Source organism: Tachypleus tridentatus, chromosome 2, assembly GCF_004210375.1.
Source record: "Tachypleus tridentatus isolate NWPU-2018 chromosome 2, ASM421037v1, whole genome shotgun sequence".
Taxonomy (NCBI): Eukaryota; Metazoa; Arthropoda; class Merostomata; order Xiphosura; family Limulidae; genus Tachypleus; species Tachypleus tridentatus.
In genome coordinates, this window is record NC_134826.1 from 60577060 (window position 1) to 60605029 (window position 27970).

General features: G+C 34.2%; 1 protein-coding gene across 7 annotated transcripts; it reads right to left on the reverse strand.

Moving 5' to 3' along the window:
- Positions 1–2162: 2162 nt before the first annotated feature.
- On the reverse strand, positions 2163–27964 carry LOC143243937 (solute carrier family 26 member 6-like). 7 transcript variants are annotated; one of them, XM_076487767.1, is made up of 6 exons: positions 27794–27964; positions 18135–18161; positions 17535–17767; positions 6947–7111; positions 5437–5547; positions 2163–2418 (listed from the first exon to the last, which is right to left on the reverse strand). In XM_076487767.1, exons 1-6 carry the CDS (start codon positions 27883–27885, stop codon positions 2195–2197), a joined length of 852 nt encoding a protein of 283 aa, XP_076343882.1. In that variant the 5' UTR covers positions 27886–27964; the 3' UTR covers positions 2163–2194. The 7 variants fall into 7 exon arrangements, with proteins under 7 accessions (XP_076343882.1, XP_076343884.1, XP_076343886.1 ...); XM_076487769.1 differs by lacking the exon at positions 27794–27964 and adding an exon at positions 21839–21866; XM_076487771.1 differs by lacking the exon at positions 27794–27964 and adding an exon at positions 19990–21832.
- Positions 27965–27970: the final 6 nt, after the last annotated feature.

Genomic DNA, 27970 nt, shown 5'->3' on the forward strand with positions numbered 1-27970 from the left:
CAGTTTTAGCAGGAAACCATGTATACAATTTACTGTAGGCTACACTTTTTATAAATGACATGCTTACCTAACTAAAATAGCACCAAATATTTGAGAAACTAGCATGTTTTGTTCAACAGTATTAACATCAGTGAAATGGTAATTCAGGCTGTTGAATGAGACCCAAGTTGAATATCTTGTTAGACTTGAATTGAAGCACCAACTTGGCTTCCTTTTTGTTACAATGTAGATGCTAACACAGTCTAAAATACAAGTAATTTGGGTTTTAACAAATGGAAGAAAGTGAATAACCTGAACTCTGTGATCTAATGTATTTAGACTTTCAAATTTCTTTCATTATTTGTGCCATTGAATCCAAATATAATAGATGTCTTTTTTCACTTCAGGCCAGTTTAAATATTCATGAATTTCAACTTCACAGATGTAGTCCTTGTTGTATTTAACATTTTCAACATCTTCTTTGATTCTTAGCAATTTATTCAAAAAAGCCACAAAAGTCAATGAGCAAATTCAGCATTTGATAACAACTACATGTATTAATACTCCTGTAAGATTTGAAAAGTTATGTTTTTCATCAGTAAGGACTACTATTAAACAAAAGTGCACAGGCATAGTACATTGAACTTACTATATGTGTATTTATGTATTCTAAAGACACCTGGTTAACATCTTTGTTGACCTGAAGATGACCTAAAAAGATCAAAACATTGTTCTGCACTTTATTTTAATTAAAGTTTTAATACTCATACCAGCCATCTTGAGATACATATTTACTTCAAGTGGGTTTCTCATCATCACATGTTTATCTACAAGAAATGTCATACCTGAAGTAATGAAATCAGTCTGACTTAAAATCTGACAAGCCAAAGCATAAAGCAATGTTCATGTGAAGTATTCTGTTTGTTTGGAATCAAGCACAAAAGCTAAACAGTGGGCTGTTTGTGCTCTTCCTACCAGAGGTATCGAAATCCAGTTTATAGTAGTGTGAGTCAACAAACATACTGCTGTGCCACTGGGGGACTCGTGTAGAATAAAAATACTTTTATCCATTGTACAGTTTGCATAGTGCATTTGCACAGTCTCTAGAACATCTGAAATACACATCTACAGATTTCTTCAGTATTCCTGTATCTTTTATCCAGTATTTACTCTCCTCTGTCATGAACTGTTGCTAAATCACCAAAATATGGTAAAATGAATAGCTGATAACTCTGAAAGAAAATAGATAATATCAAGTTCAATAGCACTCTGTAGAAGGCCATGGCTTATGCATTTTGACTCCCAGTTGTGCATATAATGTTAATTTGTCACCTCTCATGAGGCTAATTTGTCACTTCCCTTGAAAATCTGAATTAATAACTGGTTTCATTGTACTAAAAAACACAGCCAAGTTGCAAAAAAAGGGAAAGAGGCTGACTAAAATATTCTTAAATTTATCCTTCATCAAAACAAAACTATTTGCCAATGCAGTATTTAAGCCTACGGTCAGTAAAGATGTGGCTAAAATAATTAACTTTGTATGAAAGTATTAATTTACTATGCAATTTTTTGGTTACCAGTTCAGAAATTAATAGATTTTGAAAACACTTCATGTACAGTTACACATAAATTTGTTAACAACTGTTTTTTATTTTATTTTTTCCAGTATCTTTGATAATTCCAGCACCACAACACCATTCATTTTGAAACTTAAGTTGTTTTTTTTTACACTCCTCAGGATCAACAAGAAGCACATTAGTAAATAAAGATTATTTATTTAAACATAATGACTAATATAAACACACACACACATCCCCAAACACAAACACACCCATATATATTCAAAGGTGAAGTTAGAATATTGAAAATATGTAAACTAACAAATATAATCAAAATACAACTTAGTTTGAGTAGTGAGACATCGCATCACTATATAGTTGTATTACTTCTGCATCATAAAACAACCAAGTCTTTCAGTTTCACAATAACTGACAAAGAACCAAACAATGTTAATTTACTTCTATCTAGTTTTGTAGCACAGTAAACTAGTTAAAACACAATAAACTATATGCAAAAACGGCTCGTTTGGGTTGAGAAAATATTTTACAGTCACTAAAAAATATTTTCTCAACCCAAACGAGCCGTTTTTGCATATAAATTTCTCAACAAGTGGGTTTCTCGACATCACTGACAATAAACTATACCGAGACAAAGATTAATCATACCTGAAAAACCCAGTCACAAAACAAAGAGAAACAACTACTTCCAAGTTAGTTGGAGACCAGGACTGATCTGCAGAGTAAAACAAGTTCTCACTTCCATTGAAACTAAGATTTCTAGCTGTCTCTCCTAGGGCTGAAAGGGGACCATTCTGTTTGTTATCTGCCACCAAGCTTTCTGCTGCATTACCAGCCATCAAACTGATGACAGCCATTGTACCTAAACATGTACTCACAATGTTATTTGTATGTACTACATGCAAACCAAAACTGGTGTTAGTGACTCATTTAGTAATCTTAAAAATATTTTGCTTATGTTAGTGTTGACAAAGATTGTTATCTAATGCACCTAACATCATGAGAAAGTTTGTATAACAAATGTCATCTGAAGAGATCAAATTTAAAATAATTATGTCCATTTTTACAGCATTTTTCTGCATTAATTTGATTTACCAAGATTTATAAACTCCACTTTCAACCAAGCATGTATTGGTAAACAAATTCAATTTTTGTTCAACTGCTTTGTTTTTGTTTGGCATGAAGCAACACAGTGGACTATCTGTGCTATAATTACTGTGTGTAATGAAACTAAGAACAATCAGCCTCATATTTACAACTCAGCCACTAGGGGTATTTGATCAACCAAGTATGATAAATCATACAAGTCACTAAAAAATGTGACAACTGACACATTTATTTTTTTACTTTTCTTAAGGTCCAGAAAGAATAAAACTACACAGAAAATGACATTAAAAAACTAATTGCAAAATTATTAATTCAAGGTCACTGAGCACAACACAGTATTTCACCTTTAAAGAAAAGCTGGCTGACATTTGAAAAAACAATATAACAGAAACAACTAGTAATATCAGTGAAAACAGAAGTGGCAATCTCTTCATTTAAAAAGATCTTCAAATCTTAAACTTTAATTTTTGATAAGTCACAGCACTGAATGATATTGGAGAAAATATTGCTCACTCAATGCAGCACTTAGCAAAACACTCCTTGTACTTGCACTTTTAACAACAGCAAGTACCTGTCATGTTTAAGGCACTTCTTATTTTACTCGATGAATCTTTAAAATACACTAATGAATTATGTACCTAAAAGAATAATAAACTTTTATATGTGTGGTGACTTGAATTGCGTTTTTAGACACCACAGTGAGCTTGTGTTAATATAGGATTTCAAAAACAAGTAGCACTGGTGCTAAAGCAATTAATTCAAATTCCATATTAATACAAAGCACAGAAGTTAAACTCACTGATTCAAATCCCATATTAATATTAAACACTGAAGTTAAGCTTACTGATTCAAATCCTATGTTAATATGAAGCACTGACACTAAACTTACTGATTCATACCCTTTTTAATATTAAACACTGATGTTTAACCTACTGATAGAAATCCTATATTAATATGATGCAGATGCTATTAATCCAAAGCTAATATAATTTAAATTCACTGTCATGACTAAAAATGCCATATAATATTTATGCCACCACTACAAAAAACCTAATACTGTTTGTTTGACTTGCTGTTGTTCAGAGGTAGAATCTCCTGCAACTGGAAGGACTTGTTAACAGGTAGTGAATCAACTGATAGACTAGATTTCCTATTTATTGTTAGTACTATTAATGTAGTTACTTTTGTGTTCTCAAATAAATGTTTGTAATTCTCATATCAGCCAACTCTACTATATACATTTACTTGGGTCACTTGTCATCATGAAACTTTTGCCAATTAATATCAATCATCTATTATAATAAACTATTAGCTTACACATAACCTTTCTATTTTCATCAGTACTTTATAATCACAAATTAGAACAACATAAATGTTGACCAGCTCACATTAATTAAAAGTATTAACTATATATTAAAGAAACAATATTCACTGTAGTTTGAATCTTCCTTGATGAGAGTAAAGCATGCTTTGTGATTATATTTCATAATCAATTAACTTGTATCTGTATAAACCATAATTCACATTATACAGAATGACAACCTTGACTACAAAATATGCACAAAGTACATTTTTGGTTAATCATTTGAATCTACCAATAACTATGATGTAGATATAACATGTTATAATGTTCTTTGAATACCCTAGGTCCAGTTTTTTAGGATAAGCTTCCTAACAAAAGCTACATCTCTCTCATGTATAATGTTCCACTATTTTATCAAGTACTTACTGATTCCAACCTCCTTATGACACTTTCTTTTAACACCTTTCTCTGACACTTATCTACATTCATAGAAAAACTTGTGAAGATGATCACCAGAAACAATTTTTATTTTTAAATAGTACTTTACTTGACATCCCAAAGGATTAAAACTCAGAGCTAACTCTTTCACTTGTATTGAAAGTGGAATGTGCTTCATATTGGCCCTATTATGTGCTTCTTTAAAAGTGTAACACCCTGATGAATTATTTTGTAAACAGTTGTGTAGGATATGTGCTACCTAAAATGAATAACTTTGTGAGTGAATGGTGGAAAAGGGTTTACAAACAAATGACTGCATACTCTCATAAAGTTAATAAAGTAAAGTTAGCTAATTCTTAATAAACATCTCAAGTTCCTTGAGGTTTTAGAGAGGTAGCTTTACTATAAAGGAACGGTCTTTCATCATAATTTAGATTGTGATTGTAAATTTTAACATTTTTTCTACATTTGTGTGCAGTCTCAGAAACTCAATTTCAGAGAACATCATATTACTTCACAAGCTATCCTGCTGATCCTGCTGTTATAAAGTGAAACTATTTTAGTAACCAAACACTTTTTGCAGAAATCAACTGTACTTGAAAGTACCACAATAATCTTAATAGGAAAAAAAATTGTTATATTTAATTTTGGATTTTGCCACAAGTATGTTTACATCTTTTCATATTAATCTGACTACCCAAAACTATGCATATAATTTAAGGCTTACACATAACCTCACATATCTTGCAGATGTTCCTTACACTGTCACGTGAAAATTATTACATCACTTTTACAGTGAATCATCATTTGTATACCCATACTTCTAAGAAAGATTTACCAGATTCTTAACATACATTAAATTTCACTGTTAAAGGGCAGATTATGTAGTTATTTTTTCAATATTTTTATACTTTTCTTGCCCTTCATTGATTTAAAAAGATGAGACTCAATTTCAATCAAACATAAAAACAATCATTTAACAATATAGTAAGGTATAATAGCAAAAACAAATTACAATTTGCAGAAACGTACCAATGGATATATGTTGAGAAGTACCCATTATGCAATATACAATAACAGGAAAGAACGATGTATACAGGCCATTGATTGGATCTACAGCTGCTAACAAGCCATATGCCATTCCTGAAATATCATTCATAAATGTAAACTCTTTTTCTTCCCACTTTAAAAAAATAAATATTCATTCAAACATAAAGTGTGATATATTTTGGATCTTCACACAACAAAATATTCTAGTAGCACTTACATCAAGTAGCATTTATTCTAACAGGTTGGTCATTACTATAATGAGCAGGTAAAACACAATAAAATAGTTTACAATCATCTTGCATAATCTGATGTCAGAAGAAACCTGTAAAAAATATACACATAATATTGTAAGGTGTACTGATATTAAAAAAAAATGTTCCTTATCAAATTATTGAAGAAATGTTATCAAAAATATCAAAATTAATTCATAATGAAAAATTATGAAGTCTTAAAACTTGTATTTTTATAAGCATATGTATCAGTTTTTTGGTTGCTATGAATTTCACACAAAGCTACACAAAGGCTATCTGTGATAGCTATCCATAATTTATCAGTGTAAGACTAGAGAGATGGCAACTAGTCATCACCACCCACAGCCAACTCTTCGGCTACTCTTTTACCAAAGAATAATTGGATTAGCCATTAAATTATAATGTCCTCATGGTTGAAAGGACAAGCATGTTCACTGTGATGGGGATTTGAACCTTCAATCCTCAGATTGCGAGTCGAGCACCCTAACCACCTGGCCATGTTGGGCTTGTATTGAGATCAGATCATTAAAGTAAACCAAGCACTGCAAAGAAAACTTTAAACATCTAAACATTTCACACTTAAATACTGCTGTGCTACATTTCTAATTTAGATGCCTGTATTGTTGTTTTGCCACATGGAGATTTGACATCATATATTGAATGTATGGCATAATGTCTGGAAATTTTGCCAGTCTTAGTTAAAACTAAGAATATGAGTAAGGTTAGAATAAATAATGAACTGATTCTTAATTCTCTAGGTAAGTTGTACTTAGTCTAAAATAGAAGTTATTATTTAATTGGGTTTGTCAGTTATTTAGTTCAGTTTTGTAAACTTCAAGTTCTGTGCTTGTAACACTGAAATAAACACTGAAAGTTAAAACGTAGACAAAACTCTGTGCTGTGAACACAGATCTATCAGTGAATATTAGTTAAATCAGCTGGTTAAAAGGAATAAATTTCTTTGTTATCTTTAAGTAGAACATACCTTGTATTCTAACTTGTGCCAAATAACCAAGAATAACTTGACATCAGTGAAAACTACTGCAAAAATATACTAAATAAAAGTTAGTACAGATAAATACATAATGACATCTAAAAATATTGAGTGTATTATTCTGAGCAAAGATTAACAGACCATGGCAAACATTTTTCCTGTATTTATTTCTTTGACATACACTGTTTTAACAAACAAATCTCTCTTGCAAACACAATGCACATATAAAGTTAAATAATTTTCTAACCTTGAGGGATATGCAAAATCAGGACTGTAAATGCTGTAATAAGGTCACTTAAGAGATATTTCTGCAAAGGATAGTTTGGTAGCCACTGAAGAATTGGTAACCGTCGTTGAAAAAATGACACAAGACAAAACATGGAACATGCGCAAGACTTCATCATATTTCGTGCTACCTAAAAATAAGCATATTATAAATGTTACTATTTCTCTTATTTCATAGTTAATGCCATAATATGCCACAACTTACTGAGGGTTCAACTCCTTGTGAAATATTCTTATTACTTCCCTTTTTAATTAAAACTAGCAAGATTTCAAACTTCATTTTCCATATTCAGTCAATGTAGTTTGTTATCCAATAAATTAATGCTTTGTTTTTGTCCTACCATTTGCCCTGTTACCAAGATAACATTTCTAAGAAACTATGCAAGTTCCTGAAAATTTTGAATGCAAAAGTCAAGCACATATACACACACAAACATGTAAAAAATGCATATCTCTAACCTCAAACCAAAATTTTGTGTGTGCAACATAGAAAATTAATACTTAAACAGTAAAACAAAAACAAACTCAAAGGGAAGGGCAACATTAAAAACAGTAAATCCAAACCTGTGATAAATGACATCTAAATAAACAAAACACCACCAAACAAACAAAAAAAATAAAGATGCTCTACGAATTAAAAGTATCCCCCTGAGGTCGGCACTCCAGCCCCCATTATAGCACTAAAACACTAGTTTAACTTAATTAATTATGCAGTAGATAAACTACACCAGCATAGAGTATCAAAAAAGCAACCAAATTATCTAAACTAATTACTATAACTCCCAACCACCATCCATTATGTCTACTGCAACAACCAGTTTTCAGACTCCACACAAGCCTTTATATGCGATAAGGTATTCATATGTATAGAGTAATGCTAAGTTGTTTAAATGACTATCAGAAACTTTCAAAGACTCCTTAACTTTTACTTCTTTATATTTATTTAATACATTTTTTATATTTATCATAAAATATCTTTATAATTTTAGTTAAAATTTATATATTAAATCCAACAAATATTAATTTTTGCATCAATATTTTAAGGAGGGGTAAAAGCCCTCTCAAAAGATCTTGTGTCAAAAAGATTTGATACAGTGGCCCTGCAATGCAAAAGACACTAAGCACTTGAAGAAAGAGTTAAAAAAAAAAACAGGAAAAGAGAACACAGAAAGATTAGATGAAAAATGAAAGGTTGAAGGTAAGAATTTGAATGACCCACTGTTCAGCCACAAAAGGGGTTCAAAAATGTACAAACTGAAACAGATTCTAAGCTGACTAGATAAAAACCCAAGAAGGAGATGGGGTGATTGGTTGATTGATTTAGTGTTTTGTGGCACAAAGCAGCTAGGCTATCAGCGCCAAACATCCGGTTAAAAGGTAAAAACAAATTAAATGTAGTAAAATACAGAAAAGGAAATGAAGGTAAAACAAAACATCATTGGAAAACAGAAAAAGCACAAAACCAATGTCGACACCTAGTTTACAATGTTAAGAGAGAAAGCAGAGTAAAAGAAGTTGTAAAGGACTTTCTCTAGCAAAAAGGTAATGATCATAACCCGCCAGGAAGACTAACAGGTAAGTATAAGAACCACCATCAGTCACCTGAAGTTGGCCTTTCCAGTCCTGGTTCCGGGTTATGTGTCATAGCAGCCATTATCAAAGTGTAAAATAATAGAAGTTTTAAAAGACACATTGCAAAATCGTAATAATGAGTAGCCAAATGTCCAGTAAAAAGGTAAAAGTAAAGTAAATGTACTAAAATTTGTAAAAGTAAATGAAGTTAAAACAAAACAGCAATTAAGAACAGAAAATTGCATAAAACCGATGTTGGCATCCAGTCTATAAAGTTGTAAAGGACTTCCTGCAGCAGAATGGTAATGATCATAACCCGCCAGGAAGACTAACAGGAAAGTACCAGAACTACCATCAGTCTTTCCAGTCCTGGTTCCAGGTTATGTATCATTATGGCCAGTACCAAAGGGTAAAGTAATAACAGTTTAAAAGACATGCAGCAAAATTGTAATAATAACTCGCCAGAACGACTAATGGGTAGTTCAAACAGCAGCGTTAGTCACATGAAGGTGGCCTTTCCAGTCCTGTGGTCGAGTTATTTAATGTTCTGGCCATTTTCCAATTTCAAATTGAACTAGAGAGATTGAAACTTTGAAAAGGGAAACACAATTAAAAAGGTGTAATGAATAAATATCCAACACTTAAATGAGATTAAAAAGATTAATGGCCATTAAAAAACTAAAAACTTTGTCAAGGTGGACAGTGTCACCATCACCAATAACACTGTCCAATGTTACAGATAAACCCTGGGAAAAAACATGTTTAAAATAGTGCCGTCGTTGAGAGTCGTAATGATGACAAGAAAGTAAAATGTGGCTTACAGTGATTTGAATGTTACACAAACTACACACTGGTGCAACAGTTCCAGATAAAAGAAAACAATGAGTTAAAAAACTGTGACCAATGCATAGTCTAGTTAGAACAACTTCCTCCTTCCAAACCTTATGGAAGCTAGATGGCCAAAGCCCAATATAGGATTTTATTTGAAAAAGCTTCTTGTCGAGCTGCTCATTCCAAGTGGACTGCCAGCTGGCACGGAGCCGAGCCTTGAAAACAGGACCATAGTCCATGTATGGAATAGGCACAGTGGTGATAGTGCCGGAGCAGATAGATTTATTTGCCATGTCTGCAAGCTCGTTCCCGTGAATACCAACATGGCCTGGTATCCAAAAAAACTGGATAGAAGTAGCAGTTAATGAGAAATGGGCCAGTCAGTTTTAAATATCAGTGAGAACAGGGTGTGAGCCAACGTGTAGCGATTCCAGGGCCAGTAGAGAACTAAGCGAGTCAGTATAAATACTGCAGTTGAAGTACTGCTCAGCTTCAATATGATCCAGGGCAAGAGAAATGGCATACAGTTCAGCAGTGAACACAGAAGCTGTAGAGGGGATTCTGCGCGCAACCACCGAACCGCAGCAAACCATGGCAGAGCCCACTGAATTAACTGATTTGGAACCATCTGTATAAATTGGAACAGAATAATTGTTTGAAAGATGTTCATTAAATAAAAGACGATACTTCCAATCTGGAGTATCTGCCTTTTTCAGATGACTGAAATTTGGGGGCTGTAATAAGCCATGGTGGGATGGGCTGATCTGTGGATTCAGCAATGTTATCCAAGGACAGACCCAATTCATCCAATTGCGCCTGGATGCGTAGGCCAAAAGGAGCAATGGCAGATCATCTGTTCTGAAAAAGTACAGCCCACTGAGGAAGGAAAACATATCCCCAGGTGGGATGCTTTGGTAAGGAACGAAGTTTCAACGAATATAGTAAAGATAGTTGCAAACGGCAAAGATGCAGAAAAGGTTCATGAGATTCAACGTATAAGCTTTGAACTGGAGAGGTGCGGAAAGCCCCAGTGCAGAGTCGAAGTCCTTGGTGATGAATGGGGTCCAGCATCTATAAGGCCGAGGGTCTGGCAGAGCCATAGACCATTGATCCATAGTCGAGTTTTGATCGAATAAGAGCACAATATACCTTTAACATAGAACACTGATCTGCGACACTCAAAATACAGCCCTGAGGGACTCCAAGTTCTTGTACAAAAGAATGGGAAAGTGTCGAACCCACACAAACTTGGAATCTCCTGTCCATTAAAAAAATTTTAATAAACATGGGTAAATGGCCACGTAACCCATATGTATGGAGATCTTGCAAAATGCCATACCTCCATGTTGTGTCATAAACCTTCTCAATGTCAAAGAATATTGATACAAGATGTTGGCGTTTGAGAAAGGCTTCTCTGATTGATGTTTCAAGTTGAATTAGGTGGTCTGTGGTGGAGTGCTGTCGTCGGAACCCACACTGGGTGTGCGAGAGAAGGTTGTTTGATTCAAGGAACCAAACAAGACGAGCATAAACCATCCTTTCTAAGGTCTTACAGAGACTGCTCATCAAAGCAATTGGACGTTAGTTTGAAGGTATCTTGGGATCCTTCCTAGGCTGAGAGAGAAAGGTAGGACAGTAGCCTGGCACCAGGAAAAACATTCTCCTGCCAGATCCAGTTAAAGACAATTAGAACGACATCAAGAGAAGTTGGAGATAGATGGTGCAGCATGTCATAGTGTACATCATCAGGTCCAACAGATGTACTGCCAGACCAATGAAGGGCCATTTTCAGTTCCACCAGTGTAAAGGGACAATTATAGTCAAAGAGAAGTCAGTTCAAAAGAAAAGAGGTGAATGCTCTGCCTGAGTCTTGATGGCCAAGAGGGTGGAGGAACAAGCAGAAGTGCTAAATGCCTGGCAAAAGCTTTCACCTAGAGTATCAGCGATGCTCAGGACATCAGCCACCTTCTGACCATCAGAGAGTAAGATCAAGAGGGGGACAGAACTGTAGTGCCCACTGACCTTTCGAATCCTGTCCCATATGACCTTGGAACTGGTGGTAGAAGATATGCTAGTTGTGAACTTAATCCAAGATTCCTTCTGGCTTTGACGTCTTACCCATCTAGCATGTGCTCGGGCCCGTTGGAAAGCGACACTGTTCGAAAGTGTGGGATATCTACAAAAAGCATCCCAGGCCCGTTTTTGAGCCTTCCATGCTAAGTGGCAAGCAGGATTCCACCATGGACGAGGATATCGCAGAAAACGTGTCGAGGTTTAAGGAATACATTGAGCAGCTGCTTGTATAATACAGCCAGTTACCGCAGCACAGTCATCTATTGATGGCTGATTCATGATGGCAGGATCAAGTTCTGCAAGAGCAGTGAAAGTGGACCAGTCTGCCTGATCCAGCTTCCACCAGGGCATGTGGGTCGGGTGGCATCGACCACGGCCAGTCTCTCTAAAAAGTATAGGAAAATGATCACTGCCTTGTGTATTATTGTCAACCCTCCATGAAAAATGGAAGAATAATGAAGGGGAGCAAACTGAGAGATCAATAGCAGTAAAGGACTGACTAAGTGCATGAAAATAAGTGGAAGAACCAGTATTGAAAAGAAAAAGGTTGTGATCAGAGAGCATACGCTCTACAGACGTCCCCTCCCATCAATAACAGCACTTCCCCAGAGGAGATGATGTCCCTTAAAGTCCCCTAGGAGTAGAAAGAGAGATTGCAACTGTTCAACGAGAGCATCAAGGTCTGATTGATCATATGTCTCTCCAGGGGACAGGTAGAGAGAACAAACAGTGATGGTATGACCCAAGTAAACACGGATGGCTACGATCTCCAAGGGTGTGTTGAGTGACAAAGACAGGGTGGGCACATGCTGATCAACCAATAGTGCCACCCCTCCATATACTTGTCCATCACACAGCCTGTCATTTCTGTACAGAGAAAACTGCCGAATGGTGGTTGTATCAGCAGGTTTTAGAAATGTTTCTTGTAAGAAAGGGCATACAGGATGGTAGGAAGCAATCAGTGTTTTAATATTATCCACATTAGAACGTAAACCTCGACAGTTCCATTGTGTCAAGGTGGCCATTTTTATTTACGTGCAGGTGAATTTGGTGGAGAACCCTTCTGTTTATGACCACGTCTTTTTTCCTTACTGTCCTGAGTCGGAGGAGGTCTATCAACCTCCATGGATCCTGCCCTTGGTCGATTGGGCAGGCCTATGTTATTGGAAGGGGATTCCAGTGACTGAGGACGTGAACGAATGATTGTTTTGCCTCTTGGGATGGGAGAAAAAGATGTATCAGAAGAAATGCCTGTATTTGAAACTGAAGGATGTGGATCTTGAGGTTCGTTGGAATGTATCAAAGGTACAGAGATGAGTGTAGAAGTCGATTCATCAACCTTTTTAACCATGGAGGTCAAAAGACTTTTGATTCGTTTTGAAAAAGATTCTCTTCGAAGCACAGAGAGATCTGTCTGCATTCCCATTGTAGTTGTGGAATGAAGTGCAGCAGCATATGTCCGAGATGGAGTGGCGGGCAGCAATTTCTGAGCCTCAGGATAACTAATGCTGTGAGTCATTTTCAAACGCTGCACCTCTTTTTCCTCCAACCAATTTGGGCAAGAATGAAAGTAGGAAAGGTGAGAACCATTGCAGTTGATGCAATGTGGGTCCATGTCACATTCATAGGCATTGTGGTCCTTGCCACCACAACGAGTACATGTCAGGGAGCCATGACATGATGTCTTTGAGTGGCCGAACCTCTGACATTGGAAACATCGGAGAGGGTTTGGAATGTACGGCTGTACCCTGCAAATTAGATAACCTGCCTTGATAATGGCAGGTGCACGTGATGATGTAAGTGTCAAAACAAGGGTATTTGTTGGCAGTGAGGCGCATCTCAATTTGCAAAGATGAAGTTCTCTGACTCAGGAACATTCTTCAAATCCCTCTCAACAATAACTCCTCATGATAAATTCAAGGTAGCATGAGGGGTAACCTCAATAGGTATATCCCCAATTGCCGTTGAATTCAAGAGGAGTTCACTGTGTTGGGTTGTGGATGTTTCAACTAATATGTCTCCACATCGAAGCTTCTTTACTGACTTTGGAGAGCCAGCAAGACCCTCTCGTCCCTTCTGAATAACAAAGGGGGACATTTGCCCTGAAGGTTTGTGTGAAAGAGAATGTAATATAAGAAAATGAGGTATGTGTGTTACAGATGTTGAAGATTGCTGCTCAGAGTCTTCAAGACGTGGTCATTTACCTATTGACTGTTTTTTCACTATTTTATTTAAATTTTTTGAAGGAGGATCCATAGGGAAAAAGAAAAATTTTGGTACCCACTGACCCCACCCACAGGGGACTCACTACAATGTCATGCAAGGACAATACAACAATGCCAGGGTTTTGTGAGCACTATACCCAAACAATGTCCACAACACCCATTGAGAACTTCCAACACTGGTGCTTGGTTGACTCTGGCCCAAGTGGACCAGCCGATTGACCCAAAGGGGGCCACCCAAAGGCTGCCCATCTACAGAAATTCAAGGCCAAAGAGGTGTGTTAGGGTTGGGCCTCTCAAACACCAGGATCCTCTCCTCCCCTTCAAGGGTCGCTATGCGCGGCAAACACGAGGGTGGATGTTTAGATCCCAGAGAAGGTAACCAGACAGAACAGAACCTTCCCTGGGAGGTCCCCTCACCACGTACAGGAATCCACACCGAAGGGTAGAAGAGGGGGAGAGACACAAAGCAGTATATGGATGAGACATGGATAAAAAGTAAAAACTGAATGATTCATGAGACTGAGGAGTAAGAATGGCCAAATGGACTCAATAGATTGTGAGAGATAAGAAACCAGAAAAGAATGGTGGGTAGCCTTGGCCTGAGTGTCCAAGACATCCCTAAAGAATCTGAGATGCAGAAAAAGAGCCAGACAGAGGTCTTATCGGTAAGAATGTAGAAAATGGAAGGTAAAGAGCATTAAGAAACAACAGAGGAACTAAGTAAGCAGGGACAAGGCAGAAAACAAAACTATGGCCAAGTTATTCAAAATTACCAACTGTGAATACCCAAATAAACTACTGGGATCACAGTGTCGGACTTCAGATAAGAAAGATAAATAAGGAGGTGGGTAAGAAAAGTAAGCACAAGACTGTCATTGGAGATAAGAGTCAGCTGCCCAGGGATTGAAAATTCAAGAACAAAAAAAGAGAATGGTCATTAACCATGGTGAAAGAATTCTGGAGTTGAAGAGGGTGAGACATTTGAAAATAAGAATGAAGTTAATCCAAGAATATGGTAACATAGACACGAGTATCTAGAAAGGGAGGAAAAAAACATGATCCTCAGCATAAGAATTATATAGTTAAGAATGGAGAGGACAGAGGAGAAATTGAAAGGATGGAACAAACCTGAGAAATCAGATGCAAAAAAAGATTTTGATGAAAAATACTGTCCTTAACAGGTCAAGATAACTTTGTGGAAAAAGTTGATCAATGTCGTCATCCTCACGGTCTCGTTATGAAGGAAGAAAATACACTTCAAACAGAAGAAAGAGAAAATGAGGCAAGGAAGATACCAAACAACTCATGACATGATGCACTATGGCTGTAACATTTTCAGCAGTGAACAAGCCTCTGGTGACCACAGACAAAGTAGAAACTGTTAGCAACATTGCCAGAATCTTGGAAGAAGGTAACAGTGACACTCACTTGAGAATTTGTGGTAATTTTAACAGCTCTTCAGATTAAAAAATAAATTAAAAAAATCAGTTATTTAGTGGCAGTGTATCTTTTAATTTTAAACTTGTGAAAATGAAGCATACATGTCATTAAAATTAAGTTTAAATTTCTAAGTTTAAGTAAATTTCTTTTTTTAATATTATGGTTGTGTTTATCTTCATTTATTCTTTAGTTTAATTGTGAATTTTTAGTTGCATTAAAATGCATCTCTTACCATCTACATAATGATTTGTATATATTTTGTGTAAATATATATGTGTATGTAATGAAACTGACACCAGCTTCCCTGGTAGTGACATATTGATACTATTAATGTAGCAGAAGAATGTAAATTGATCATCCTGGACCTACTCTGTAAATAAATATCCTGCTGGAAGCTTCACTAAGGGAGGAGTCTCTCAAGATAGTTATTAAAAAATATAATTATTCCTGTTTGTCAATCAATATTGTTATTGATGTTGAAATGTTTTGCTGGATTTTTTTTTGTTTTCACTTATTTCTCTTGGAATTAGGTTTTTTCTTTGTTTCATTTTCCTGGTTCCATTTTTACAGATTTATTAATATTTATGATAAAGCATTTATTAATAGTAATATGAAGTCCTGACCTGCTACTTGTGTAAATTAATAGAAATAAATGAGTTATCTGAATGACAAATCAAATCTCAAGTTAAACACTCCCATTAATGAAGCAACCAGTTATTTACCTTTCTTGTTAAGTCTGATTTGCATAGACTCATTAAAAAAATAGCCAGTAACTGACCTTTACAGTAAATTTAATCAAAGTTACATGTAGATCACTTAACAGAACATTCAAGTTTTGTATACTTATGACTATGAGTGATATTATTTTTTAAATCAATTAACACAAATAACCAGTTAATATATTTGTAGTTAATCTATGTTTAGACATAGAAAAGTTAATGTACTTTAGACCAATTAAGAGAATAACCAATTAATATATTTGTAATTGGTCTAGGTTCAGACATATGAACTAATGTAACAAGTTAATGTTCTTTAGACCAATTAATATCTTTATAATTAATCTATGTTTAGACATATAAACTAATGTCACAACAAGTTAATGTTCTTTAGATCAATTAATATCTTTGTAATTAAGTTTAGACATATGAACTAATGTAACAATTAGTTAATAATCTTTAGATCAATTAATATAATAACTAGTTATTTACCTTTATTGACCTTTAATTCAATTAACATAATAACCTGTTAACGTTTTTGTAATTAATCTATCTTTAAACATATGAACTAATGAAACAAGTTAATGATCTTTAGACCAGAATAACCACTTAATATAATTGTAATTAATCTAGTTTTAGACATATGAATTAATATAACAACCAATTAGTGACCTTTAGATCAATTAACAGAATAACCAATTAATATCTTTTTAATTAAGTTTTAACACAGGGTGGTCCGTAAGTCCCTACCCATCCATATATCATTCTCGCTGCATAATATTATGCAGCGCCATGTTCTGTGAGACATTTTCCTCAACATAGCAGGGGTTATTGTTCCAAATGTCATGGTAACAGCTGCCTTCAACTCATCATTAGTATTATAACGTTGTTTAGACACAACATATGGATGGGTAGGGGCTTATGGGCCACCCTGTACATTAATTGAAAGTACACAAGTTTGGTCTGATGAAACCAGAACTGGAAAAGGAGTGTTAACTGAAGTTCTGAATTTACCACATGTATGTACGTGAAATTTGACAAGCTTTCAGTTAAATGTACAGGTCTATTTTACACAGATGTGTTATAAAGATGTTTGTACAGATGATAGAACTGTGAATTGAAAATATTAACCTAATTCAGACTCTGACAAGCTGGAGTACAAAGTGATATTTGTATGAAGAATAAAAATACCTTCGTCTATTGTATACGTTTGCATATTGTAGTGGCATGATCTCTATGACATCTAAAATACATATGTATAGTTTATCAGAATTGCTGAAAATTTTACTAGGTATTTACTTTGCCTTTAACTGTCACTAAGTCAGTAATATCGAGTAAAATGGATAATTGATAACTAACATCAAATATGTAAAACCATGTTGAATGACAATCTGTAAAAAATTGTGCAAGTTGACATCAAATGGTACACATAGGGGTAACAAAATAATTACCAATTGACAACCTTCACAATAAATTTCATTAAAGGTACACAGCAATGACTTAACAGATAAATAAAGTTGCATGTACTTTTTTGTTGTTGTTATATGATTTTTCTCAATCTACATAGATAAAAGACATCACTAGTTACCTACATAAATATTTATAATCATCAATTTTAATTTAGACAATCCATTAATGTAAAAATATTTGATATAGTCACATAACATTTGTTAGTTTGACTATTACAATATACCTACTTTTCTAACTAACTGTGGTTTATAAATTTCACCCGTAGAAAATTTTTCCTCCACATCTTGCTGATTCAACATTTGTCTCTCAATGGCAATCTGAACTTTTCTTCCATTGGTAGTGCTACTTTTAGAAGTTTGTCCTGATGCTGATTCAAACTGACCATTAAGAACGTCTCCCACCTCCTCTTCGTGGCCAACCATAGAGTAGTACATATCACCATTCTCATTATTCATTCTGCAGTATTCAGTTTAACAGGACACATTCATTATCTATATAATACACTTTTAAATACGTTACATAATAACTAACTTCACAGTTGTCAGAATTTTATCAAATTAATTCTGCTACAAGTTCCAAAATTATTGAATGTTTAATTATATGTGAATTATGTGAATGTTAATAATAATAAGACTGAACTTCAAAATGAAAAGGTTTGTAATTTACATAAAATACTTAACATTTCTTAATTTAGAGATACCAAAAAAATGAATTAAATGCAAGTAAACTGAACTAAAAACGTATAACATATTGTTCTAAATGTAAATATACTAAAGCAGTTACAAATTACAACAATTTTCTGATAAAAATAATCTATAATTACTTTAAGAGACCTGAACTTGTCGTAAGCCTGTAAAAAAACAGAATAAATGAGAATTAAAAAACAGAAATAGAAAAACTAACAACACAAGTTAAAAGGAACTAATTCTATGATAATTGTCCCTAAAACCTAAAAAGTTAAGTGTTTATGATGCGAATCTCTTTGCAGCACACTTAGCTAATAACACAATAAGCAAATAGGTATATATTAGGTAAAGTGAGTAAAATATAAAGATTATTATGTGAAGCTTGTTTAGAATATTAAAAATGAAAGACTAGCTCCTTTCTGCAAAATGCACCATCAAAAAGTATGCTAATGTTAATAGCACTATTTGAAATCATCATAATGAAAATTGTCACTAGTTCTGTTGGAAACAAGAATAGTTTGTTTGGGTTGTTATATGCATAAAAAATTGTTAAATATTTTGTAAATCAGGTGGTAGAAAAACAGTGGAATACAACAATATTTATTATTGAACAAAGGAAGTAAATTTACATCAAAGCTATTGAATGAAATCTACAAATTGCTGGGCATAATGAAAATAACCCACCATATCATCCATTGGTAAATGGATTGGTTAGATATGATATCATATTCCTGAGTAAATGTACAAAAACTTGGGACAAACAAATGCCTTTATTGCTATTCACTTAAAGAAGTATGGATAATTATTGAACCTAAAAAAGACCCTTCTGATATTAAGTGAATGAGATGTGATCTATCTATACAGTAAATACTGGTACTTAAATCCACAACTATGCTGTATAATTATAAAGCACAAACAAATTTAATATTGCTGCTTGCTGAAGAAAGAGAAAGGCATACAAATAAGACAGATAAAGTATGTAACATAAGAACATACAATAAGGCACTACTGTACACTCTCATACATAACAGAGACAACACAAAGAAACTGTGAAAACTGCAGAAAGACCCTTTAGAGTCACTAAACAAAGTGGCACCATAAAGCCAAGGTCAAGTTAATATCTGGCAAGGACAAAGAATTAGTAATGAACTAAAGAAAGTGAAGGAAACAATATAATAAACTTTCTAGAAATGTGAAAAAGAAACCAAACAAAAATATATGAATTTCAAAAAGCTTAACTAAATAGCAAATCTGAGCACAAGGTAAAAACAAACAAGATTAAGGAGCTCAGTAAAGTCAGCTGATGTTGAAACACCCACACGAACAAGCTCAACGGCCACCACACATACACCTACCACAACAGAACAAAATGCCCCATACAGGAACAACCCTTGTTAAAACTGTCATAAATATGAGTTAGTTTTAACCCAAAGTCCAATTTACCCCATAAACTGAGAGCACATAAACAAAATATCAGAAAATGTAGTTAAACAGATCGTAGATAAGTTAGCATTACACAAATCAAGACATAGAAATTTATCACTTCCATATGATACTCAGTAGCCATTTGACTCTTCTAGGCTATCCCACAGGTTACTTCTATCCAATTAAAAGCTACATAAAGAAAACATTTCTTATTCAATTTCCTTTCCAAGTCAGAAAAGAGACTTATTTATCATCTGGGGTTTCTATGTTTGACCATCATCTATCTCCAAACTACACAAAGAAATCAGATTTTCTTATATCCATCCCTGACATCTTAAATGGTTATCCAATCTCCTTTAAAGCTGCTTTGTTGTTATAACTTCTAACACATCTTAAGACATTATATTGACCAATATTTCTCAACTTTTTTACATTTTTCTTACTCAGTACACCACTACATGTACTCTACAATTTCTATTACACACCTAATATTTTATTGTCTACATAACAGTGGCATAGCCTGGAAGATGGGATCATAGAGATAATAATAATTTAATAAAAACTTACAGCACCCCTAGAAGAATTCCACTGCACCCTAATTAAAAAGCACTGATGTCGGCCAACTGGCAGCAACTGCTGGGTTAAAATAAAAGTAACACAGCCTTCACTAAGACTGTGAATGCGTTTTTCACCTCTTAAATTTGCTTCCCCTAGTCTTCTTCCTACAAATGCAGGGTGGCCCGTAAGTCCCTACCCATCCATATATCTTACGTATCCAGTGTATCTGTGTACTGTCCCTCATTCTCGCTGCATAATATTATGTGATGCCATGTTCTGCGAGACATTTTCCTCAACATAGCAGGGGTTATTGTTCCAAATGCTGTGGTAACAGCTACCTTCAACTCATCATTAGTATTCTAACATTGTTTATAATAACATATGGAAAGGTATGAACTTACGGGCCACCCTGAATTTTAAAATATCATCTGGATTTAATGACTGCAGATCTATAATAATTCTGAATTCACCCCTAATGCCTCTTAAGCAAAATAATCTAGTTCTTAAGTTAAAAAACACCAGTTTCAACACTCCTCTAAGACATAAATAAATCTCTTCTCCAAACTCTCTACAATAATTCATCATCCTTATTTAAACACAGTGACCAAATAAGATCTGAACAACAGTTTATATAATGAACTGATGAGCTTCTTACAAAAAGTAATCAATATATAACTTAAAACCCTATTTTACTTATTATGAGCTAACTCATCTAAAAGGTTTTATGGATTTTTTTACAACTATACCCAAATTGGTTTATTCATCAACTTAATCTAAATTTCAATTAAATCTGTAATAATACTTAATCCTATGGTGAGCACTATCAATAATTTTACTTCTATTAAAGTTAAAAAGCATCTGCCAGATAATCCAAATCTCTCAGCATCTTTAGTACAATATGAAATACTCAATAGTATCATCCTGGTTATTAATTTCACTAATGAAAATATAATCATTAAAAGACCTAGCATTAAAGCCTAGGGCATAACATTTGTAACATTATTTCACTGTGATTTTGCCTTACTCCCAATAAACTTCCATCTTCTACCAACTCACAACTACTTAGTGAGTTCATCTCTGGGCTGAACAGATTCAGCCTTCCTAAGTCTATGAAGAGATACTTTATCAAAAGATATCTTGAGCATCCAAGTACACCCTATCCACCACATTAAACATGTCAAAGTTTAAAAGTAACAAATTCAGTGAAAGTGAATAAAATATGACAAAATTCCTTTCCAGAATTTTGCTGTTTATGGTAAAATGTAACTTGTCCGAATGATCCTGATAATGTTTTATGTAGTAGTATATTCAGACTACAGATAAATTTTTCCCTAGCTCTTAAAAATCTATATAACCTAATCTTTATTTTTCTGCCACCTAACCACAAAGAGTTGTTATAAATTATTAGATAAGTTTCATCTTGCACTTATTCTTTATCTTCCTCCTACTTTCTAATACTGGTTCTTATTTCATTAAAAACCATCCTATCATCTTGAGAGATTAACCTTACATCCTCCCAAAGTATAGTTATTTAATTATTTAACTGACATCAATCACAATAGTGTCATCTTCATTTTAGAATACTCTTACAATGCTTTTTTTTTGGGGGGGTAATACAGTCAACACAGTTTTGTCACTAACCACAACTTATTCAACTTAATAAAAACCTTTAAGCAGTATTTAATTTTTTAAAAGATTGACTACAGGTTTTATTTCAGAATTTTTTTCTGAGTAAAAGGTATTTTAATAGGCGACTGATATGACAAAATGTGCAGATTGTCTCTAAACATCAGTAAATTGTATCTCATAGTGCCTGTATGAGTATTAACACTTTTACGAAAATATAGTACGTTCAAACCTTCTTACGCCACTTCGGGTTAACATTGTCGGACACACCTTAAGTACGAGAGTGTAAATGTATACGGGATTATAGAGGGCAATACAGTTAGATGTTAGGTTATTAATTAGTATAAGTATACAGAGATTCCTTTATATTGGTTTAAATTCAGTTTTAGTTGTTGTATAAGTAGAGCTTTTTTCATATTGTGTTTGTTTATATTTATTTCCCCACGTAGTATTTGGGTGGTTTTTACGGTTATATTGCATTTATTCGATTTGTAGTGTTCAAAAATGTATGAAGGTGTTTTTGTGTGTGTTCTTTGAATCTAGTTTCCATTTTACTGCTTGTTTCTCCAATATAGTGGGCCTGGCATAGCCCGGTGGTTAAAACACTCAACTCGTAATCTAAGGGTCGCGGTTCGAATCCCCGTCACACCAAACAGGCTCGCTATTTCAGCCGAGGGGGCGTTATAAGTGAGAGTCAATCCCTCTATTCGTTGGTAAAAGAGTAGCCCAAGAGTTGGCGGTGGGTGGTGATAAGTAGCTATCTTCCCTCTAGTCTTACACTGCTAAATTATAGACAACTGTGCAGATAGCCCTCGAATAGCTTTGTGCGAAATTCCAAGCAAACAAACCAATTCTCCAATATAGACGTCGTAGCAGTTGTTGCATTGTATTTTATAAACTATGTTGGTGTTGTGTTTGTCAGTGTAGTTTTTAGATAATATGAACTTTAGTTTTGTACTTGGCTTTTGAATAAAGTTGGTGTTTATTTGAATGTTGTGTTTTTTTTCTAAGTTTTTTTTCAAATGTTAGTTATTTTTTCGTTAATGTCGAAAACGTATGGTATGCAGCAGAGTTAGGTTTTGTAGTTTGTTGTGTCTTGGGATTTATTGTTGTATGTTTGTCGTTAGTCTAGATGTGTGCGTATAATTTTTTCCATGTTTTTTTGAGGAAATTAGTTGATGTTGATGAAGTGTTGTCTTATTTTGTTAATTTTATCGGGTGAGCATAATTTTATGGCTGTGTTTATTTGGTTTCTTAATATGTTGAGATTTTATTTTGTCTCATGTGCTGAGTCCCAGGGAATTTATAGTCCAGTATGAGTGATTTTTCTGTGAATTTCTGTTTTGAATTGTGTATCGGTTTTTGTGATCTTGAGGTTGAGAAATACTATTTGGTTAGTTTTTTTTTCCTGTTCACAGGTGAACTTAATGTCAGAGTGTATATAGTTAACGTGATTAAAAAAAACTACGTGTGTGTTCTATAGATGTGAATCCAGCACCTGTATCGTCAACATACCTGTACCAGAATAGTGGTGGATGTAAAGTTGAATTGATCGCTTGAGATTCAATCCGTGTCATGGAAATGTTGGTTAGAACTAGTAACATGTAATTCCTCATATTTAATGGAAGTGAATTACTTAAGGGTTGGTAATTGGTTACTGGGGATGTGTACCAATGGATTAGTGTCTTGGATATAAATTTCTAAACCTATCTTGCAGATTTCAGTAATTGAGACTTCTGTGAAGAGGGAGATTACATCAAAAGTGACCATTAAGACTTTATGAATTATTCGTATATAAATTTCTAAACCTATCTTGCAGATTTCAGTAATTGAGACTTCTGTGAAGAGGGAGATTACATCAAAAGTGACCATTAAGACTTTATGAATTATTCGTAATGACGAGAAAACCACTTGAAGTAAAAATGTATCTCAGGACGACTGGTATGGGTATTAACACTTTTATCAAAATATAACGCAGAACAACTTTCAGACTTTCTTAAGTCATCTTTGTTAACCTGAAGATGGCCTAAGAAGGACAAAACGTTGTTCTCTGTTTTATTTTGGTAAAAGTATTAACAGTGGCGGCGCCAAAAGGGGATTAAGCCCCCCAAATGAGCCAAGCCCCCCTCAGCCCTCCAATATTGTTACCTACATATATTCGTAAAATATGGAGAACACAATCGTCGTTGTTGCTTGACATCCAATGAAAACTGCACTGAAAACGCAATTCGAAATAGCACACCTTTCTGAAATGTACCTTGGCATTTACATTATTATAATTTACCATCTATACTTCATACTGATAGCATTTTGGGAAGCCCACTGAGTATTAATACCCACGCCAGTCATCCTGAGATACAGCTTTATGATTTAGTTGATCAATAATATATTTAAAGTTAAGAGTATTTGAAAAAAGAGCTGGTTGATGTTACATATTTTGAAAACATCCACACTATATATTTACCGAGGTTGTAGTTAAATAATTCATAGGTCGACATTATGGGTGGTAGTGGACAATCGGGTTCGTGAGGTTTGGGGTGCCGTATAGTTATGGTGTACCCGAGTCGGTCCTGCGTAGTTAAGAATAAAGGTTTTCTGAGATTATGTTGGTTTTTTCATTTGTACCAGCATTTTGTTGAATTGCTTTTCATGTGTTTTTGTTGGATTTGTGTGTACTGGTTTAAATTTGTTTGTATCTGATATGATGTTCATTTTTTGAATGTATTCACTTGTCGTCATTACAACTATAGCATTGCCTTTATCTGTTTTAGAATTTTGATGTTGTTTTTTGTTTCGGGTTGTTTATAGAATTAATGTATTTTTGTGTGAAATTATTCTTTACTCTTTTTTTTTCTGTGAAATTATGTTGATGGTTTTGGTGACAATTATCTGAAAAAAGTTGTTTAAGATTCTGTTTTGAAGTATTTCACATCCCCAGAAACCGATTAGCAACCCTTATGGAATTCACTACCACCAAAACTTACTTTATGTTCAATAAATAGCCTAAGTATGGGGAATCACGTGTCATCAGTTCTAGCCAACATTTGTATGGCACAGGTTGAATCTCAAGCAATCAATTCAGTCTTACACCCACCACTATACTGATACAGGTATGTTGATGATATAAATGCTGGATTCACATGTACAAAACACACACTTAATTTTTCAATCACTCTCTACACCCCAACATTAAGTTCACCTGTGAAAAGGGGAAAAAAACTAACCAAATAGCATTTCTTAACCTCAAGATCACTAGAACCGATACACAATTCAAAACAGAAGTCTACAGAACAATCACTCATATTGGATTATGCATTTCCTGGGACTCAGCACATGACACAAAATAAGAACTCAACATATTAAGAAACCAAATAAACACATCCACAACACTATGCTCACCTGATAAAATTAACAATGAAATTAACAAAATAAAACATCACTTCATCAACATCAACAAATTTCCTCCAAAAACCGTGGAAAAAATTATACGCACGCACCGAAATCAACACCAAATAAACACATCCACAACACTATGCTTACCTGATAAAATTAACGATGAAATTAACAAAATAAAACATCACTTCATCAACATCAACAAATTTCCTCCAAAAACCGTGGAAAAAATTATACGCACGCACCGAAATCAACAACAAACAAACAATAATAAATCCCTAGATACAAGAAACAACAAAATCTAACTCTGCTGCATACCATATATTCCCGACATCAGCGAAAAAATAACCAACATTTGAAAAAAAAAACTTAGAAGAAAACACAACATTCCAGTAAACATCAAATTTATTCAAAAACCAGGTACAAAACTAGAGTCCATATTATGTAAAAACTACATTGACAAACACAATGCCAACATAATTTATAAAATACAATGCAACAACTGCCACGACTTCTATATTGGCGAAACGAGCAGAAAAACGGAAACTAGATTCAGAGAACACACACACAAAATACCTTCACACGTTTTTGAACATTACAAATCCAATAAACACGACATAACCATAGAAAACTCCCAGCTACTAAGCAAGGAAACAAATATAAACAAACGTAAAATCAAAGAAGCCCTACTTATACAACAACTAAAACCAAAAGTAAACCAATACAAAGGAACACCTTTATACCTTTACTAATTAATAACCTAACATCCAACTGCAACGTCCCAACAATCTGGTACCCGTTTACACTCTCGTACCTAAGACGCGTCCGGCAATGGTCAGTTGTAAACCCTTTCTTTTCTTAACCTGAAGATGACCTAGGAAGGTCCAAACGTTGTTCGCTGCTTATCAATAAAAGTGTTAATACCAATATAAGCCATCCTGAGATACATTTTTACTTTCAAGAGAGTTTCTCGTCACCACGAATGATTTGTATTCACAAACATTTTTTGTAAATTTAAAAGAATAGTTTTAAAGGTATCTAGTGTTTTCACACCAAAATATTAACACATGGAAATAAACCCCTCAAGTTTCAAAGATATTTAGGGGAAAGGTTTCTCTTCTATCATATAGAAGTAAAACATCAAAGATTAACTAACTGATGAATACTAAAAATGATGTTTGTATAGTTATTAATTAAGTAGGCAAAATGATGAAACGGTTTCTTACTGTCTTTCTTTTGTTATAGTGTATATTTATACAACTACATAAATTTACATTGTATAGTTTTGTAAATTTTGTATATAAGTTAAGAGTTGATGTGTTTATGTTTTAATGTGTAACATATTTATGAAATTACAAAATTTCAGAGTTCTCATTCTATTGTTTTAGATATTATATAGTAACAGGAATTTTAACAATATATAAGTAATTATGATCATACGCTCGTTACCTTAAACTAAACATGTGACGGCATTTCCGTAAGTAAATAGCACATCACACTTCAAATCGGGGTTGTTCAGCGTTTAGGTCACCTCACAAACACTACCTATTCAGTTACCCTTTACATTAGTGGTCGGCAATCTATGACCCAAGACAATAATTTTCTGACCTTTCGTGATGACAAGAAACTCACTTGAAGAAAAAATGTATTCTAAAGACGGCTAATATGGGTATGAAAACTTTAATTAAAATAAAGTACAGAAAAACCTTCTTAGGTCATCTTCAGGTTAACCTGAAGTTTTAAAACCCATACCAACCGTCTTGAGAATACAATTTTCTGACCCGCCAAAAGTTAGCTTCAACTTTACAATCCGTAAGGGAACAATAATTGCTCAGTTTAAATATCTTGGTTATATGAGAAGAAACAAAGATATTGAAAGAGGAGAAAGAGTCATGGTTATAGAGAATTTTAAAATAAACTATGGGTTACAAAATCAATCAAAAACTGTTAATTTTTTTGTTGTTAAATGTATTTGGTGACTGACTTATCTTGTTTGTTGTATGTAAATAAACACACATTTAAATTCATATTCTGTTATTAAGAATTATATGACTGTCACTGACATAACAATATATTAAACTTTTCAAAGCTATTGACCCAATACAGACCTCTGCTCTATAAGTTTTCCATATCCATTACCTTACTTTATTTATTATTCACTCTAGGCCTGGCATGGCCAGGTGGGTAAAGGCGTTCGACTGATAGTCTGAGGTTCGCAGGTTCGAATCTCGGATATCTCAAACATGCTCGCCCTTTCACCCGTGGGAGCGTTATAATGTGACGGTCAATCCCACTATTCGTTGGTAAAAGAGTAGCCCAAGAGTTGGCGATGGGTGGTGATGACTAGCTGCCTTCCCTCTAGTCATACACTGCGAAATTAGGGACGGCTAGCGCAGATAGCCCTCGTGGAGTTTTGCGCGAAATTCAAAAACAAACAAACTTTACTCTTTTCACTTCCCTTTGCATTGCAGCTTAAACCTTTTTTTTTATGTGTAATTTTCTCTTATAACCACTAGTTTCTACATTTGTTCACACTATAATTATAACATAGTAGAAACTGAGGCAAGTAAACGTCTGCCCTGGTTGGTGTGTAATGTATTGTACGTATCTATGTTTGATTTGTTATAACAAAGCCACATCGGGGCTATTTACGGTGACCACCGAGTGGAATTGAAACTCTGATATTAGCATTGTAAATCGGAAGATTTACCGCTGTCCCAGCGGTCCACTCGTAATGTATTGTAACCTCACCCCACCGTTTTTCAAACATACATAAAGTTATTGATTTTCTTACCTAGAATTATGTTCTGTTGGTGGATGGTTGTTGGTTCCATATTTAAGTTCATTACTGTCTTGATGATTCAATAATCCGACTTTTTCATTCATCCTAATAAATATTTACAACACTAGGCTGTCTTAGGAAACGAGAAAATACTAGTATTGCTTTCGAGTGCAATTACTGCATTAAAAG